At 33.8% G+C, this 20,415-nt stretch overlaps 1 protein-coding gene across 3 annotated transcripts in view; it reads left to right on the forward strand.

Moving 5' to 3' along the window:
* Positions 1–19,037, forward strand: part of G2E3 (G2/M-phase specific E3 ubiquitin protein ligase) — a 56,169-nt gene extending 37,132 nt beyond the window's left edge. For all 3 annotated transcript variants that reach the window (XM_045802628.2, XM_045802630.2, XM_087859032.1), the window contains 7 exons: positions 987–1,111; positions 1,223–1,355; positions 3,825–4,132; positions 6,504–6,685; positions 10,582–10,754; positions 14,700–14,890; positions 15,632–19,037. In XM_045802628.2, the coding sequence (XP_045658584.2) occupies positions 987–1,111; positions 1,223–1,355; positions 3,825–4,132; positions 6,504–6,685; positions 10,582–10,754; positions 14,700–14,890; positions 15,632–15,888 (1,369 nt within the window). In that variant the 3' untranslated portion in view covers positions 15,889–19,037. The remainder of the gene's footprint in view (positions 1–986; positions 1,112–1,222; positions 1,356–3,824; positions 4,133–6,503; positions 6,686–10,581; positions 10,755–14,699; positions 14,891–15,631) is intronic.
* The last annotated feature ends 1,378 nt before the right edge of the window (positions 19,038–20,415 follow it).

A 20,415-nucleotide genomic window follows, 5' to 3' on the forward strand; every position in this document is an offset into this window, starting at 1 on the left:
GGGTCTGAAGCCAGGTAAACTAGGTTGGAAGCCCCACTCTGGGACTTAGTAGCAGTGTGAACTTAATTGGGCAAGTTATTTACCCCTCTATGCCTTGATTTCCTCCCCTTTAAAATGAAGGATCATAGCGGTTTTCCTATCATTTAAAATTATGATTTTCCTATCATTTAAAAATTTAACTTTTTGTGTAGACTGAGAACTGGGCCTGGTGTATAGTAAGCACACAGGTTAGTTGTCCTCTTTCTCTTAATCATTTGGCAGAACTATCTGGGAAAGTGGGGGAGACAACACAGAGAGGACATACACCTCCATAGCCATATCCACACAGAGAGGGTATACTCATAACCAAACAAAAACTAGGCCCCACACCACAACCCACACCTCTACAGAAAATGTGTATGGACTGGCATACATCACACAATCCAGTGTAGAAACGTGAAGGTGGGGGTGGAAAGGAACACATGAGAGAATATAAATATGGGCAAGATAGTAAGTCTGGATCCTGTTGAGCTGCACAATACTGGGTGTCTAAACAAGCATTTATAAGAAGTAATTCCTCACAGTGAATGTGAAAAATAATATTTTAGGTAAGATATTTACTGATGCTTCTTCCATGTTGGCCACATTTATATAGCATTTTCCCTATGAGCTATTAATTTACAAATATAAAAGAATTTTTTTTCCTTCTTAATTCTATTCTTCCTGGTGTTTATATTCTTGTGCATGTACATGTTGATATTTAATTTAGGTATTTTAAGTTAGTAAATATTTAGAGGAGGAGGTTGCAAACATAAGTGAAATAGAAAAAAACAAGAAATAGTAACGAAGTGTCAAAGCAGTCAAAGCAGATAATCTATTTTCTCCTCCTTTGGTAGAAAAGTTGCTTATATGTGAGATGGACAGTGTAGCCTGCAGCAGTGCAGGTGGTTGGAATTAGACCAAGTTAATACCAAAATGTAAACCTCTGCTTCTGTTTATGTCCTCAGCAAATGGGAAATAAAGCGCTGTCAGTGTTGTGGTTCTAGTGGAACACATTTAGCTTGTTCCTCATTACGATCATGGGAACAAAATTGGGAGTGTTCGGAATGTAGAGGTATTCTCTACAATTCAGGTAATATTTTGTAATTTTGAATTTTGAATAAAGATGTTTTTTCAAATGTATATTATTTTAAAATTTCTTCCTATTTATCTGTAATGCTAACATTGGGTTTTAAATCTACAGAGGATTTCCAAAAAGCCAAAAAACATACATTACCCAACACTAATAGTGTGGGAATAACTGATTGTTTGTTGGAAGAATCATCACCCAAATTACCCAGACAGTCACCTGGAGCCCAGCATAAAGATCTGCTGAGGTATGTGTTTTGAATTGGAGAAAAATATAAAACTTTTTTTTTTTTTTTTTTTTTTAAAGTAAGCTCTATGCCCAGTGTGGGGCTTGAACTCATTACCCTAAGCTCAAGAGTCACATGTTCTCCCAGCTGAGCCAGCCAGGCATCCTTATAAAGTTCTGTTTTGAGAAAATTAGAATAGGAAGTGGCCATATATTTACATTTAGAATATTAACTGATCTTAGTATTCTGGAAGAGTGTTTTTCAAACTGCAGGACCAACATTTGATCATGAAGTCGGTGCAACCAGCATTAAAAAAAGAAACCAGGATAGAATAGAATGTAAAATATCCGATTGCATTGCAAGTAGAATATATATGAAATTTACTTTATTGCATACTGAGTCATGATGTAAAATATATATTATAGATCATTTTCAAGGTAGTTTAAAATATCAAGTATACCATGTTACTTGGTTGGAAGGAAGGAATCGTATTTAATATAGTGATTTTCTTTTAAATTGTGTAATCATTTACTTAATATATTTGCTGTCAATGTCAGAGGTCTAAATGTCACCTCTTTAGAAAGTTTAAGGCGTACTTACAAGCATTATCGTATTGTATTAATGCCTAAATATTTTCCTACCTGGGCTGGCTCACCCTGTCCTTAGGCAACCTGGTGCTTCCCAGCTCCCGGGAGGTCACCATATTGATGCCAAACTTAGTGCAGATACCCAGTTGGCATAGCACACAACAGCCCAGAACTCCTGTGCTCAAGCGATCCTCCTGCCTCAGCCTCCTGAGTACCTGGGACTACAGGCGTACACCACTGTACATAGTAAAATAAGTAGCTTTCAAAATCATTCATAACATTTAAGGAAGACTAGAATTATAACTTAGTACCATGTCAGGTATTTATTTATTCAGTCGAAGTTAGGATTTTTAAATATGTGTAGCTTTGTGAAGGAGTTTATAGGAAAAATACACAAAACTAACATTAGTAGCTAAGCGTGATGAAGTACTACTTTTTTGTTAAAAAATAGCATCAAATTAGGGGCACCTGGGTGGTTCAGTCAGTCAAGCCTCTGTCCAACTCTTGGTTTTGACACAGGCCGTGATCTTGGGGTCCTGGGATCCAGCCCTACGTGGGGCTCTGTGCTCAGCAGGGAGTCTGCTTGTGATTCTCTCACTCTCCTACGCACACTCTCTCTCTAAAATAAAATCTTAAAGAAAATAGTATCAAGTTAAAACTTAGAAGGTAAAGGGAATTTCTGTGAAAATATTTGGTAACTAGATTTATAGATAGAAGTGGAATATGAAGTACTATTCAAAAAGTGAAGAAATGCTGTTTTAAGATATCACTTGTGTTAACTGAAAACTTGATACAGATGTTTTTATATTTTTCGTATTAAAAAAATGTTCACGTTAGTTTTAAAACTTTTAATATGTAGCTTTCCAAAGATGTTATACCAGGGAAGTTCGATTACTTGTTCCATGCTTTAACATCATATTATAAAAGAATAACATCAGCGTTTCCATTTCATGCACGAGCAAGGAATCAACCTATTACACAAAGGCATATGTCTGAAGGATTGTCTCACTTCCAAAAGACTTTGGTTTTCCTGCAACCTGGGTTAATGAATAGGGGGTGTGTGAAGAAAGAAAAAGCAAAGCCTCGTCCGCCGTGGGGCATTGTAATGTCTTATGATGAGAAAAATTTATACTTGATTTTGAAAGATGATCCATGGACATTGCTCCAAACGAGATTATTTTGAGTACATTAATTTCCATTACAGGTGGAGAAATTGAGGCAGAGACAATTGATCTGGTCCATACAATTGCCTGGAGGTCTTAAGGCATAGCTTGCTAGGCCTCATGCTAGGAGGTTCTGATTCTGTTTACTTGCTGTTATAGCTCAAGAATTTGCATTTCTGGGGCACCTGGCTCGCTCAGTCAGTGGAGTATGCATGCGACTCTTGATCTCAGGATTATAGGTTTGAGCCCCACGTTTGGTGTAGAGATTACTTAAAAATAAAGTCTCGGGGAAAACATTTTGCATTTCTAACAAGTTTCCAGATGCTGTTGCTGCTGCTGGTTTGGAGCCACACTTTGAGAATTAAAGTATCTAGTAAACTTGAAATGCCTTGAAGCAACTGTTTGTGATAGCCATTGGCCAGGAGGGTGAGATTCTGAGCTTCTGACTCTTACATCTGAGTCCACTGAATTGATCAAATTTGAGATAATGATCCTTCAACATTCTCATAGATCTTTTATGATATTCAATTTGAATTGGTAGGAAATTGGGGAGGGAGTCAAGAATTTAGAATCAAATAGCTTTTTGGTTCTGGTGGCAGCTGTTGTCTGTTTTTGGGTGGGAGTTGGGGAAGAATTTCCTTTTTAATTATTTTTTCTATTTTTTATTGGCTGAATAACTGCTGTGTCATGTAAAGTACTTCAGAATACTTAACCTCTATGTTTAAATTCATGTTTTATAGGCAAGGCAGTAAATTTAGAAGAGACGTTTCAACAATAATGATGGAATTAGGGTTTCAAATTAAAAAAAAAACTAAAAGATTATGGATTAATAAAACCAATATCTGGAATAGTGCCTTAGATGGATTCAGAAATCAACACTTTAATCCTTCATATACAATTGAAATAGCATATGTCAGTGAAAATGATAATTTTGGAATAGAGCATCCTGGATCAAAGCAAGAATTCCTCAGTCTCTTAATGCAGCATCTTGAGAATTCACCAGTATTTGAAGGGTCCTTGTCAAAGAACTTGTCTCTAAATTCTCAAGGTAATTTTATTTATTATTGTATCTGCTGAATATACCATATGAAAGAGATAGCTGGTTAGAATTAATATTCAGTCCATGTGGTTGAAATGTGTAGTTCACTTTGTTAGTAAAATACTTATTGAATCACAGAAGAGTAGAGAGAGGGGAGCAATATTTTTACAATTTTTGTAGTGGAACTTTTTATTTAAGAATGGGCTTGATTTCTTTTAGCAATATCCTCCTTGGAGTGAATTTATAATAATTAAGTGGAACTTCTTAAAAATGTACTTTATGTTCATTTTAATTTCATTTGACTGGAGTGACCAAGTGGAGTGGATGATTATTTGAGCCCTTCTTGTTCACATCGTTGGAATTTGCAGATAGGATGTTTCTTCACAACCTAGGATTTTTATCACATAATTTTCTGGTCCACATCTAACGAATTTTTTAATGTACTTTTGCTTTCAAGAACTTTTCATGCACATTTATGTATATGATACTTTTCTGTCTTGTGATGATGAGTTAAAACATGCATTTCAGAAGAGTGATTCATTCTAGCATTCTCTTTTAGGAGATTTTATACCACTTTTGGTATAATAGGAAATTCAAAAAAGTGAGAAGATTTATTTCATTCCTTTTGAATTTTCTCCTGTATATTCCCTAGAACTTCTTTACTGTTGCCTGAAGCATCATTAAAATAATTGAGAAACTACCAAGGTTTATTTGTACTATGTATAGTACACACTGTTTAATTCTAAACTCCCTAAAAAACATAAAATCACTCCAAATAATCAGTGATGTTAACTCAAGACAGTTTTGGTACAGTGGATGAATGCATGAATTCACAAAATCTGAATTCAGTTTTGTACACATCTACTTCAGTTGCTTTATATCCTTAGATTAATTATGTAGCCTCTCTGGAATTCATTTAACAGATACAGAAACTGTGACTGCTAATATGTAGCATATAAGGTTATTGTTGAGATGTTATTATTAGTTCATATATTGATAATGTTACTTATTAATAATTTGTTCTTAACAATATTAAGAGAAATAAAGGAAAAATTTACATGATATATTTTTGATTTATCAAAGTAGTTAAAACATTTTACTTATTTTTAAGTTTTTATTTTAATTCAAGTTAACATACAGTATTATATTAGTTCCAGGTGTACAATATAGTAATTCAGCACTTCCATACATCACCCTATACTCATCATGACAAGTACACTCCTTAATCACCATGACCTATTTCACCCATCCCTCTACCGTTCTCCCCTCGTAACCATCAGTTTGTTCTCTATAATTAAGAGTCTGTGTCTTGATTTGTGTGTGTCTGTCTCTCTTATTTTTTTTCCCTTTGCTTGTCTGTTTTGTTTCTTAAATTCCACATATACATGAAACAATATGATATTTGTCTTTCTCTGACTGACTTATTTTGTTTAGTAGCTAAAACATTTTAAATGAAAATTTAAAAAATATTGAAAGCTAAATGATGATAAGGTAAGAAAGATAGCATATACTCTTGGGAGTAAATTTGTGCCATTTTGGAAAATAATTTAGCCCTATTTATAAACAACCTTAAAAATGTTTCTATCCTTTGCACTACTAATAACATATATAGGAATCTGTACTAATCAAATAATCAAAGACGTATAAAAAAGAATATGGAAATAGATGTTGATTGTAATATTGTGTCTCATAGTTGAAAATATAACTTAGCCAAGGTAGCTAGTAATAACGAGATGGTTTATATTGCAGCACATCTATAAATTAGTCTTAGTCATTAACTATAGATTTGAATAATTGTGTATAATATAGAAAAGTTTACAATATAGTAAGTAAAAAAAAGCAGAAGTCAAACTATTTGTCCGTACACTAATATACATACATCAGAGTGTGCACACTGGTTATTGCAATACAATTATATGTGATTTTTAGGGACGCCTGGGTGGCGCAGTCGTTAAGCGTCTGCCTTCGGCTCAGGGCGTGATCCCAGCGTTCTGGGATCGAGCCCCACATCAGGCTTCTCCGCTAGGAGCCTGCTTCTTCCTCTCCCACTCCCCCTGCTTGTGTTCCCTCTCTTGCTGGCTATCTCTCTCTGTCAAATAAATAAAATCTTGAAAAAAAAAAAAAGAATTATATGTGATTTTTATTAAAGATTTTCTGTGTTTACATTTTTTCTATTATAGGTTATTTTGTGTTCAGAAAAATATATTTAGGTGAGATCTATATTTTATACATGATTCTAGTTTCTGTGAATTATTTTACATTTATATAAGTCTTGGTTTTTTGGGATTTTTAACTTACTGTTTATGTATTCATTATGTATGATGGTTATCTTATAATAATAAAATAATTACATTAGTTGTATTTTCATCTATATCTACAGCACTGAAAGAGAATCTTTACTATGAAGCTGGCAGAATCCTTGCCATTTCTTTGGTTCATGGTGGTCCTTCACCTGGTTTCTTTTCTAAAACCTTGTTTAACTGCCTTGTTTATGGACCAGAAAATACCCAGCCAATTTTAGATGATGTTTCAGACTTTGACGTGGCACAAATTTTAATCAGGGTAAGAAATACACTTGTTCGTTATAATACAGACTACGTTCTAGTTATATTTGAATGTAAATGATGGGTCTACAATAGAATAATACTCTTTGTGCAGTAGTCAAGAGGTCTCAATATTTCTGTTTACCAGCAGAGTTCACAAACAATTAAGAGATATATGTTAAGGTTGGACAGCTAGAGATCAAAGGGCCGGGTTTAATGTTGCTATAACCTGTTAGATAATGTCACTTTGGTCTGTGGTTTGTTAACACTTCTCAGAATTAGATGGATTTATCTACCCTGCCAGAGATAGTGTAAGGCAGGTTCCTTATTTTCTGCTAGAATGCAGATGAAAGTGCACTTTATATAGGCAGGTGGATCTGCAAAGAGGAAGGACTTGGCTTACCAGTCAAAAAACTTAGTCTAACTCCTACAGGGAGATAAGTGTGATAGGTGGAGAGAAGGACCAGGCTGAATTTCTTCTTTATGGAAACATGTAGGGAGATTCAATGTTTCTATCCAAAAATAGTTACCATTTATTAAGCCCCATACTACATATTATCTGTACAAACTCAATTTAGTTATCATAATGCCCTATAAGTATCATTGCCTACATGTTACTGATTTGGAAACTAATTGAGACAATGAAAGTCATCCAACTTTTTTTCCTTTAACCTCCTTCCTGCTTAAGCCTGCTCTAGCCATTGTCTCCATTAATAGGCAGCATAGTTTAATGGCTAAAAGCAAATGTTCAGAAGTCAGTTTTTAGTTTGAAATAACTGCTATAAGCTGTGTGACCTTGGGCATGTTAGTTAATCTTGTTAAACCTCAGTTTCAAAATCACAAAGTAAACAACATGGAAGTGTGTCCTTTTATTTGGCCCAAGATGTCTCATCCTAGTTTAAATTGATCCTTTAACTCAACTGATTTTTCCTTTTCTCCTCTTTACCAAAACATGCACTTTAGTATAACTTCATTGTCTCAGCTTCCTCTTTGCTACTCATTTCTTAACTTCTTAGAGTCAGGCTTCTATTCCCACAGGACATTCTTCCGAGTTAGCTAGCTTGTAGCTGATTCCAGGGATCTAATTTACCACATGCAAAAGCCTTTCTTTCCTAAGTCCTCATCTCCTTTTGTAATCATCACTGTCTTTGAATTCATCTTTCCTGTTTTCTTTAATATTGCATTTCTTCCTACCCCTGAAACTTGGGTATTATTCTGTGTTATCCTAACAGTCCTCCCTCTGTACCTTTTGGAAAGCTTCTTGCCCATAACCTTTCTGAATGATTCCCAGACCTGTGTTTTTGAGCCACTATACTTTTATATCCAGATAGTGTCTGAGTCTTTCTAACACACTGAGCCGAACATGTTTAAGACACAACTGTTTTTTCCTCATAATTTTCCTCGTAATTTTTTTTTTTTTTGCCTGATTTTTCTTTTAAAAAGATTTCTTATTTCCATGCCTTTCTGGAGAAAGGGTCATTTTCATTCTCCCATATTCCATTCATCAGTGTGTGTCAAGTCATCTGTCTCTAAAAGTGGTTTATCTTCAGCATTTCCCTCTTATTTCTAATGTACTTACTATACCAAACTCAAATTATTTCTACTTTAGGGGCGCCTGCGTGGCACAGTGGTTGGGCGTCTGCCTTCGGCTCAGGGCGTGATCCCGGCGTGATGGGATCGAGCCCCACATCAGGCTCTTCTGCTATGAGCCTGCTTCTTCCTCTCCCACTGCCCCTGCTTGTGTTCCCTCTCTCGCTGGCTGTCTCTATCTCTGCCGAATAAATAAATAAAATCTTAAAAAAAAAAAAAAAGGAATATCACTTAACTTTCTATTTAAAAAAAAATTATTTCTACTTTAAACAATTAGGATATTATTCCAATATTCAGGATGATTCTTTTAAAAGTATAGTTTCAACAACGTTGCTTTCTTCGTCAGGAATCTTCAGTGGCTTCTCATTGCCTATTGAACAAAGTTCAAGCTATTCATTAGGGTATTTAAGACTTCTAACTCTTCTCATGGCTTTATCTATTCCTGTTTCTGTGCCCCTATCCAGTGTTTGTTCATTTAGTCAACAAATAACTATGTACCTCATATTTTCATCACTGAAGATACAGTAGTGAACCATTTTAAATCCCTGCCTCCTTGAAATTTACATTTTAGAGGAAACACAGAAGATAAATAAATATATAATATACTGTCGTGTAGTAAAATGCATTGTAAAAATAGAAAGAATAAGAGAAAGGAGATAATGTTTGGGGTATAATAAGTTGGAGCTTAGGCTAAGCTTCTGTAACAGAGACCCCAACAGATATTTTATTTTTCTAAAATTTGTTATCTAGATTTTAGTGTAGGGATTGGCAGATTATCGCTCTAGGCCAAGTCTGTCTGTCCTGCTGCCTCTTTTGTAAATAAAGTTTTATTGGAACACACCCATACCCATTTCCCATTTGTTATGTGTCTATGACTGCTTTCACACTATAGTGGAAGAGTTGAGTAGTTGTGACAGACACCCTATGGCCCACAAAGCATAAGATGCTGTCTGGCCTTTCAGATGGCTTGTATTTTAGTGGTATGGTTATGATACACCAAGTTATCTAGGGAATTGGATTCTTTCCTCTCACTGTGTAATTACTTAGGATATCATCTTCATCTCCATGAAGCTTGCTCTTTTTTTTTTTTTTTTTAAAGATTTTATTTATTTATTTGACAGAGATAGAGACAGCCAGCGAGAGAGGGAACACAAGCAGGGGGAGTGGGAGAGGAAGAAGCAGGCTCATAGCAGAGGAGCCTGATGTGGGGCTCGATCCCGCAACGCCGGGATCACGCCCTGAGCCGAAGGCAGGCGCTTAACCGCTGTGCCACCCAGGCGCCCCATGAAGCTTGCTTTTAAGGGAGGAAATAGAAGTAGAGTTCAGGGAAGTTTGACACATTTTCACTCACATTCCTTTGGATAGCTTTTAGTCACATATAGCCACATTTAGCTGCAAGGGAAGTTTGGCTACCAACTAAAACTCAGGGTGGTGGGTTTGGGAGCAAAGGTAATATTTACCCAACTATTAGCCTCTGACAGTGTGTGAAGGTAGTATTTTGAACAAGGGGCCAAAGAACTCCTAGGATTTCAGCAGAGGTCTGAAGTGAATGAGGGAAATCATATAAATCACTGGGAAATGAACTTTTGGGAAAGAAGAGATAAAAAGGAAATTTTGTATTCAGATGGACCATTGACTGCTTCCTATTTTTAATCTTTCTTTCCCTGTATAACTTTGTTGAAGAACTAACCTATGTAGAAGTGTCTGACACATAAATGGTCAAGTATTCTTAGTTTATACTGTTTCCTGAACTAGTCTTTTGATTCTATCCCTGTTTTAAGTCCCTCATTAAGTCTTAAAGGCCAGACAGCTGATATTCTTTCTCTTTCATGAAATCTCAGGTTATTTCTTGCCTCACTAGTGCTATGTGACTGTGCTATGTCAATTATTATCTCTTATGTAAATAATTTCCTGTATTAAAGTGGCAGTTTACCATAGGTGTCTTGAAGGCAGAAATTGACACTATTTATTAAACTGGATTGTCCTTTATTCTAGAAAAATAATTTTTTTTTAAAGATTTTATTTATTTATTTGAGAGGCAGCGAGAGAGGGAACACAAGCAGGGACAGTGGGAGAGGAAGAAGCAGGCTCCCAGCAGAGGAGCCTGATGCGGGGCTCGATCCCATAACGCCAGGATCATGCCCTGAGCTGAAGGCAGATGCTTAACTACTGAGCCACCCAGGCTCCCCTAGAAAAATAATTCTTGATATACTTTCACTCCATGCTGGTGTTCTCCAGAATTGAGTATAAAGTAATAAGTGTCATTTGAAATGTAAATATCATTCACAAGTAAATGGGTAAACTGGATGTATTTTCTTTTCATAGGTAAATACTGCAACAAATGTGGCTGACTTAAACTCAATAGTAAATGAATGCTATAACTACCTAGAGCTTATTGGGTGTCTAAGACTTATAACTTCATTAAGTGATAAATATATGTTGGCAAAAGACATACTAGTTTACCATGTAATTAAGAGAGTCCAAGCACCCTTTGAAAGGTAAGTTATTTATATGTGATTCTCTCAGATTTCATGTTTAAAGTGATATGAGATATATTTGATAAAAATTTAAGTGCTATTTTAAAATAATGCTTTAAACTAATGTCTTAAGGATGAATACCGTTCTAACCATTTTATACAGAGTTACGTAAATGTTTGATGCTTGGGTAGGAAAAGTAATCGTTACCTCAACTTCTAATTATTTTTCTAAATCAAAAAATTTTAAAATTCTTAGCATGTAAGCCAACTATTCCATTTCCACTCATTCATTTAATAACTATTTATTGAGTACCTGCTGTCTGCTAGGTAATAGGTACTAAACATTCTTTGATTAACAAGGTAGATATGAGTCTTGATCATTAGCTCAGAGCAGTGGTCTTCAAACTCTTTGTTGTCGTAATCTGTAAAAGAAGTTTGGAAACTTATGGTTGTTCTCACATTTTTCTATTTGTTTTAATAATTTAAAATATATATGAAAGTAAGCAGAATGGTACATCATGCAATTACCACACAGATCTAATAATTATCAGTCAACCTGTGGCCAGTCTTGTTCATCTAGCCTACCATGATTATTGACTCCAGGATTCTTTTCTTTCTTTCTTCTTGTTTTTAAAAAATATTTATTTATTTGAGAGAGAGAGAGCGAGCAAGTGCTCGTAGGGGGAGGGGCATAGGGATAGAATGCTCAAACAGACTCCCCGCTGAGCATGGAGCCCCATGTGGGGCTCAATCCCACAACCAATGAGATCATGACCTGAGCCGAAACCAAGAGTTGGACGCTTAACCGACTGAGCCACACAGGCGCCCTGACTCCAGGATTATTTTCAGGCAAATTCCGGACATAATACCATCTCAGAAGTGATCATTTTTTTAAAAAAATTTCAGTATCCTTAATCCATAGATTTAAATATATTTGACGTGTTCACAACCGTTATTAACCTTACTGGAGTTCTCGTTGTCTCCATGTTTGGCCATTGGAAATGTTCTTATGTTTCTTTTGAGTTCTTTTGATGTTGACCTTAATGATCTTAATAGCTTTCGTGGTGTATGGTATATAGCAAGGTATTTCAGGCTCATTTTGTGCATTTTGGACTGAGGATCCTTGGTTTCCTTGAATGGGGAATGATATTTCCAAACTACAATCTGGATGTTAGGGATGCTTATTTTTGCCAAATTGGTCATTGTTTCTAGGCTTTTTCAGTGGACCCAAACTAGGACATATAGGGTTGGTTTGGTTTGGTTTTGGTTTCAGTTTTTTAAGGTAAAATACATCTTGAGTTTTACTGATACTTCGAATTCACTACTACAAGATTTTAAACTTTTTATTTGTCCCATGTTGAGAATCTCGATTGTCAGCGTAGCAACACAGGAGAATTACATTATGAAATAATTACTGTCTTGATTTATTCCACATTTCATAAACAATAGTCTCAAGTAACATTACCAACATTATCACCAATAACATACTATTATTGAAAACAGGTTAACATTATTTTTCTAGAGCTGTGTAGTCAAATTACTGTATTTTAAAGACATTTGGAGTATTTATTGTGTCGTTATACTACCAACTGTATATACATTTTATTTTCATTTTTTATTTCATTTTTAGTGATTTTTTTAAATTTCATTGGTTTTTTTTTAATTCTGTAAAATATTTGCATGGTTCCAAACTCAAATCTATAATGAAAGTATGTTGAAAGAACTCAGCTCTATGATACAAATTGCATTCAAAGAAGTATAGCTTTCATCCTTATCGCATCCACTTTTCATCCCCTTATGAAGTCATCATTTTAGTGGCTTTTATTGTTTATCCTTCTATTTGTCAGTTTTGTAAATGATTGCAGATAAATATATGTGTGAATGTGTACTAATTTCTTTTATTAGATAAATAGTAACATACCATCCACCCTTTTTCCTAGTCATTTTTTTAAACTGGCAGTATATACTGGAGATCACTCCATAGTAGTAAATACTTCTGTTTTTAGAATCTATATCACATGGCCTTTTCCTTTGTGTGTGTGTTTTATAAAGACACTTGTCATTGGATTTTGGGCCAGCCCAAATAATCTAGATAGGCTGATCTCAAGATCTTTAATTATATCTGCATAGAATCTTTTTCCAAATAAGATCACATTCATAGGTTCCAGAGAATAGTATGTAGACTTATTGGCAGGGGTTGCGGGGCTAGGACTCCGTTTAGTCTGTCTCAGGATAAATGACAGTATTGGGGTTTATTTCTGGCACATGCCTAGTACTACAGCATGGAAAATGAACTTGGGAATTTGCACACCTGGTAAAACAGTTCCTCTTCAGGTGGTTTGTAATAGGGTGGTGAAGGAGTATATGGAGAAATGAGCAGATAAAAGGGATTTCAGACAAGGAAATTCATAGGACTTGGTAATATGAAATGAAAGAGGAAATACTTGAGGACTTTTAGATTCAACTATACTAATTTGATGGATAATGGAGGCATATATCAGCAATTATGGTTTAGATTTTAGTAGTAAGGTGATTAACTTTCTTTTGCACTTAATACGTTTGGGTGCTTGGAATATATGGTACCCATTAGCCTGTTGGATATATTTCTGAGCTAAAGATAATAGATTTTATTTTACATTTAATTTATTTTTTTAAGACAAAGCCAGATTTTATTTTTTAAGATTTTTATTTATTTGAGATCAAGTGAATGAGAGAGAGAGAGAGCACAAGTGGGGTGAGGAGCAGAGAGAGAAGCAGACTGCCTGCTACAGCAGGGGGAGCCTGATGTGGGCCTCCATCCCAGGGTTCCAGGATCATGACCTGAGCTGAAGGCAGACGCTTAACTGACTGAGCCACCCAGGCTCCCCAAAATAATAGATTTTATAGTGATGAGTGTATACCTGCTAAATACAGCCATGGGAGAGGACAAGGGAGAGGAGAAATTGGCCATGTTACAGATCTGTGAGGCACAAACAGCAACATTTAAGGCAAAGTAAAGAAAGAAGAAGCTTTGTAAGAGACTGAAAAGATCTGGCCAGAGAAATAAGGGAAACCAGAAGACTGATGCCTTAGAAGGAAATCATTCATAACTTAGGGCAGTTTTTCCTCAGGCATAGACAGGAGTGGAATAAAAGTGAATGGGAAATAGCAAATGAAAGCAGTGAATGTAGATAAAGTCTTTCAAGTAGGTTGCCTTAAAAGGAAAACATGGGATTGAATGATTTTTTTTTTCCATTAAAATGGGAAAGATAAGCTCTGTGCTCTTGAGAAAGAGCCAGTAGAAGGGGAGATGAATCTGTAGCAGGGTACCTAAGGATGTGGGTAGGAGATCCAGAGCCACAGGTAGGGCTTAGTCAGATGGATAAAAATATACCTCCATTCTTTCCTAACTAGTGAGAATGTGCATTTAAAGTAATTTACTTGTTACTTGTATTTTGTTAATTATCCATTCATATTTTGCTAATTTCCTATTAAATTGTTCTTTTAGAAAAATGGTTTGTATTTTTTGTATATTAGAGAAATTAGTTTTCTGTCATACATATTCCCACTTTGTCTTTGTTAATTTCTTTTTAGCAGTACATAAGTTTAATTTTTTTGTGACTAAGATTTATTGCTCTTTTTCTTTGCAGTTCCTAGGAAACTTCATTTTAATATAGCTTTGAAGTGTAAAATACTTCACATGTCTACTTTTTTCCTCTTAAATTATTAGCATAATTTTATTTTTATTTTTTTGTTTTAATTTTAAAACTATTTTATAAAATCAAATAGTGTGGGCAGATAAAATTAATTTTATATTAATATACTTGCTTGTTATTGATTTAAAAGTATCATGTCATGTATATCTATATTATATATTTTTCCTCACATCTAAGAATATGTGATAGTAAATTAGCTAGAAATGTTAATTTGTAATTATAATACCAAACATGTGTATGATTGTTGATTTATTGTTTATCTTCTCTTAAGTTTTAAGCAGGGTCTGAAAACTCTTGGTGTTTTGGAGAAAATTCAGACTTACCCAGAAGTCTTTTATAGCATCTTCTGTCATAAACCTGAGAATCTATCGGCAAAAATCCTTAGTGATCTTTTTACAGTACGTGCATTATCTGACGTACAGGCTTTGGGATTTTGGAACAGTTACTTACAGGCTGTTGAGGGTATGTGAATGTTCATTTTTATTTAACTGTCATAGAACATTTGTTTCAGTATATTAATTTATTTGAGTTTTGCCTTTTGGTAATAAGACTTTCTTGTCCCAACTCCACATTTACAAAATTTCAAAACAAGTGTATATGACTGAGTTCAAAGGGATGAAGAAAGATTACAGAGTAAATTTGAATTTTGCAATTTGTTTTCCTCCAGGTAGTTTGAGGTGATATGAGTGACTGCCACAGCATAGAATAATCTTAAAGCTAATTATTATGTATGTCATCTTTCTCAGTTTTAAGTTAAATATCATTGAGCATTAGCAATGTAAAATCATTCCATTTAATAGAGTGGGAAAGATTTAACCTTGAGTTGAAATTCTTTTTTAGCCAGGTTATTCAGTTGTTTTATACTGTTTAGTTTTCTTCTCGGAGTTTGATGAACTAGTGTATCAAATAGTGATGATCATGCCCCCTGAACCTCTTGGATTATATGATAATTTTATATTAGAGAAGACATTCAAATATATAATGAGTAGTTCAATTAAATGACTTTTTGAGTTATACTTTGAGGTTCAAGTAAACATTTATTGAGTGTACTATTTTCCTGTTACTGTGCTTGATCTGGTGACTTATTTTGCCCAAGATAGACAGATATTAGAGTCTCTTAAATATTCCCTGTCTAGTTGGGAAAGAGTCTATGATGATAGTAATATATATAACACAGATTTTCTTTTTTGGTAAACTTTTCAGATGGTAAATCTGCAATAACAATGGAAGACATTCTTATTTTTGCAACTGGTTGCAGTTCCATTCCACCTGCGGGATTTAAACCCACTCCTTCAATTGAGTGCCTTCATATGGATTTTCCTGTTGGAAACAAGTGTAATAACTGTTTAGCTCTTCCAATCACCAATACGTATCAAGAATTTCAAGAAAATATGGACTTTGCCATAAGAAACACTCTAAGACTAGAAAAGGAAGAAAGTTCTCACTACATTGGACATTAAACTGTTTTGAACAAAGAAATGCTTCTTTGAAAGCTGCTATTGATACTTTTTGTTTCAGAAATCTGTCCATTATTTGAACAAACTTGTCAGCTTCTTGGCCCAATAAAATTTATATGAACATAAAGAAATGTTTTGGCCACTTAAGCAAAAAAATTTTTTGTTAACATGTACCAGTCAAAGTTGATGATATTTTTCTATTTTCTTAATATACATGCAACATAAACTTTAATATAAATAGTTTTAAAACAGCTGTACAGACTTTTTTCAAGTATAATAGCATGGTATATATATATATATATATATATATATATATATATAAACTTGTATTCACTGTTTCTGCAAAGTAGGATTATCTATAGGATGTCACAATGATTTTTCTAGTTTTATGTAATTTTCAAATTATTTTATTTTAAAACATTAAATAGAAAAGCTAATTGATAAATCCTGTTATATAAATCAAAGGGCATATATTCTGGGATATGTGTTATAAGTATTTTTTCTAGGATGGCACTAAATTGGTTAAAAATGGTTTTAGATTACTGATTTATATTGAAACAGACCCACACTGCAATTAGATTATGCCTAATGGGAAGTATTATATGAAAAAGCAGAATTGCACAAGTATTCTAGAACCTATTGACGTTCTATAGTCTTAAGGACACTTCTGAGGTGGATAAAATATAGTTGAAAATACCTAAAAAAGTGTTTAAAGGCTAGGCTTTAATCATAGGATTTTTTTTTTTCCTCTGTATCCCATATGTGGTATGAAACCACATTATGTCTAATCCAGAATCATTTGGGGTATGTCAATTATCTCTGTGGATTACCATGTGATAGGTTTGACTCTTTGACAGTTATTTATTATCGAGTTGGTTGTATGATAGGTAAGCTGGTACCATTGCATTATACAGTTACCTTCTTTGCTCTTGAAAGATATCTGTTATTATATAAGCAGTGTAAAAATATGTGAGAAAGAAATAGAAATAGAATGAAAAACCCACTCTAATCTCGCTATGGAGAATTAACTACTGTGTTTCATTGTATCGTACTATAAACTATTTACCTTTCCTTTTAAACTTTATTAATATTACTAAAAGTCAAAGAATACCTAAAAGTGACAAGAAATCATGTAAAAACAATTTGAAGGTATGTCCCCATTTTTATACTCTTGCAAAAGAAGTAAGTGGAAAAGTTTTATGTTCTTAATCTATTATCAAACATAAATGGGTTTTCCAACAAAGTAAATTTAAATTGGATGAGAGGTAAATCATTATGAGAGGTTGGTTTTAACCACATTTGTTTTGATATACAAAACAGGTATCAACTACCATCATATTCTCATCCTCCCCAAGACAACCTTAAATTATTGGTATTTCCAAAGAAAAACAACAGGATCGATTTGATACTGGTGATGTATCTCTTAATACCAAAGGAAAACTAAACATAATCCGAGTATAATTTTCTTTGTTACACTTACTGAAAGACCCAGCAAATTCAAGTTTCATTTTAACTTGAAGTTTTTAAGAACATTATACGAGGCATTTATTTGTCTTGTATTGAATTGTTAGATCATCAAAAGTAATTCAAGGATTAAGAATTTGAATATCTAATACAAACTTCAAATTTGCCATACAGCTTTTATTCCAAATGTGTTGATAAATTGGATATTTCTCAACTGTACCTAGTTTTTATAAAATTTAAAAAGCCATTAAACCAATAGAAACCAAAATATCTAATTAATGCTATTTTCTGGTCATTTGTAATTTTAACTTCTACAATGGTAATTAAAACTGATGAACTTTCACACAGTTTTTGGGTGGGGTGGGGTGGTGGGGAAGCCATGTGCTTGGGTTGACTATAAAAACAGTATTTCAGTTTTCATTTCATTATTTTATGTGTAAACAGGGCCTTTGGGATAATGTGTGATGTATATAATAATTTAGGATATTCACATTTTAAAGTCAAGCATATTCGTTGCAAAGCATTTTCTAGGTTTAAGGATGTTCTATTAGTTTGATTTTTAGGTTAGTCTGTATAGTCAAGGCATAGCAAAGAATCCTATAGGTTATTTATTTTCTGCAGTGTTACTATGTCACATGGTTGACATTGTGATGTTCTTTTTCTATTCATTGTTCTAGCCAGTACACAACTCTTACGTTGATTTTTAAAAGTAATTATGCCATAAAGCCTTATAAATGTGTATTTGTATTTCTTAACTATTTCAATTGTCTAAATACCATATATTTCAAGTTTGTTTTCTATTGCTCTCAATATTGAGGAAAACCATAAATTCATCTATTGTACGTTTACTGTTAATAGTCTTTGATTAGTTTTAAATTCATTGTTTTAGACACTTTTTAAACCTTTTGGTATAGGAACTTCATCTGAAGACCTTTTATACAATTCTTTACTATTCTTGTACTTACTCATTTTAATGTTTTAGTATTTAAAGTTAAAGTTTCTTTAAAATATCGCATCAGAAACTGGGTTATGATTTTATACATTGTAATATTTAATTTCCATATTATGAATAAGCCATTATTTGGGTCAAGTAAAAGCCTTAATTTGATTACTAACCTGAGAATTCACTTTGGCTTCTACTTTATGCCAAACTTGTAATAATTTTTTCCCGAAATTTATGGAAACTATTGGAACTTTTGTACTCAATGCTGTATGCTAAGTAAAGGAGATTATAATAGGTAAGTTTTCTCCATGACTTTGCCTTTAGGATTTAGTCATTATAAGAAAATGATTAGAACAAAATTCTATTTATATGTAATTCTTTTATATAGGGGTTATCACATTCTTCACTGATAGTTTTACACTAAGCTATTAAACTAGTGTTTATGCTTTAAGAAATGCAACACAGAGTAGAAGAACACATTGAATAATGGATTACCTGAATATATATGTAGTTTAGAAAAATTTGGGTTGCTTTGAAAAGACCCAATTTTCAAGTTCTCATTTGATTGTTATTTTTTCCAGTTGCCAAACATATTCCAATACCTACTGTATGCCAGGTATTATGCTAGGTTATAGTTGATACGGCAGCCTATTCCCCCATCCCCTTTTTTTTGACTTCAGATGTAACCAGAAAACATGATAACTTATAATGATGTTTCCTAAATAAATATGTTCATGTTACTAAATGTGAAGTGCTTATATGAACTAAGTTAAAAAACTTGTTAGGATTTATTGAGGTTAAGATTCTGACAATACTAAATAGATACAAGACCTTTTTCATATTTGAGAGATCCTGTGGGCAGTTGTTGGCTGACACCTGAGAACCTCTCTTGAATGAGACATCCTGAAGCATTCTGTGTTAAAACTATTCCCTAATGTAAAATAATAGTTTGCCAGAATAAATTATTTAAGCCAAAAATCTGGATAGGTAGAGCCAGTTAGTTAAAAGTCTACAGTATTAGGTTAACACTTCGAAGCCATAGTTTGATTCTTGCTTATTCTAAGAATGCATAACAAATTCTCAGTCTCAGCCTTACAGGGTCAATTTGTCTACTGCCACCATTTTGTGGGGTATATTTTTTTATACATTATTTTGCCCACCCTATGTGCACTCCTTGGTCAGGACAGTTTTTATCATTTCATATGTATATACTGTATATAAATGTTAAACATTGTCTTAATGTTTTATATTAATAGGACAGTCTTGGGAAGAAGTCTATGATAGAACTGAAATGGTTAGCTTATAGATTTGCATTTGAAAGTGAAAGTACCCAAATGAACAAGATTGGGCTCTCAGATATTGGAAGATAGTGAAGTGTATGTTTTACATTCTATGAAGACAATTTAGAACTTTCCCCTAGGGCAGGAATTGTCATTTCTGTTTAATTATAGTACACCTAGATCATTGGTGATTCCTTCAAAATATTCCTTCAAAATAACAATAAAACTATTCCAACAGTAATTTCTTAGTGAATATGCCAATTAGCTGTAAAAATGAGAGATGATGCAATTCTTAAAGGTAAAGAATGTCGGTTCATAACCTTTTATCAACCGATGATTTTTCCCACCCACCAGCCCTCGGTAGCCACCACTGGTTTGTTTCCATGAATTGGGCCTTTTTTTTTTTTTTTAGATTCCACATATGGTTCATTCGATGTGACTTTTCAGCTGTATGATGAATAGGGTATGAGACCTACCTAATATATGATATGGTGACTACAGTTGATAACTATTGTATAATTGAAATTTGCTGAGTAGATTTTAAATGTTTTCACCAAAATAAACGAAAATAAATATGTGAGGTAATGGATGTGATAACTAGAAGGGGGGAATCATTTCACAGTGTTAAATCATAAGGATGTAAACTTTACTTTCCAAATTTTGTCAGTTATACCTCGATAAAGTCGAAAAATAATTACACAAAAATATAATCAGTTATCAATAGCGAATACGTTTTGTCATCACACGGCTTCAGGCGTATATTAAAATACCAGCTCTGTCCACTAACCTCCCCCACCCGTTATGTGATCTTGCAGTTACTTAAAAGGAAGGGAGGAGGATACT

This window comes from Ursus americanus, chromosome 35 (genome assembly GCF_024610735.1).
Source record: "Ursus americanus isolate L20-20 chromosome 35, mUrsAme1.1.p, whole genome shotgun sequence".
NCBI lineage: Eukaryota > Metazoa > Chordata > Mammalia > Carnivora > Ursidae > Ursus > Ursus americanus.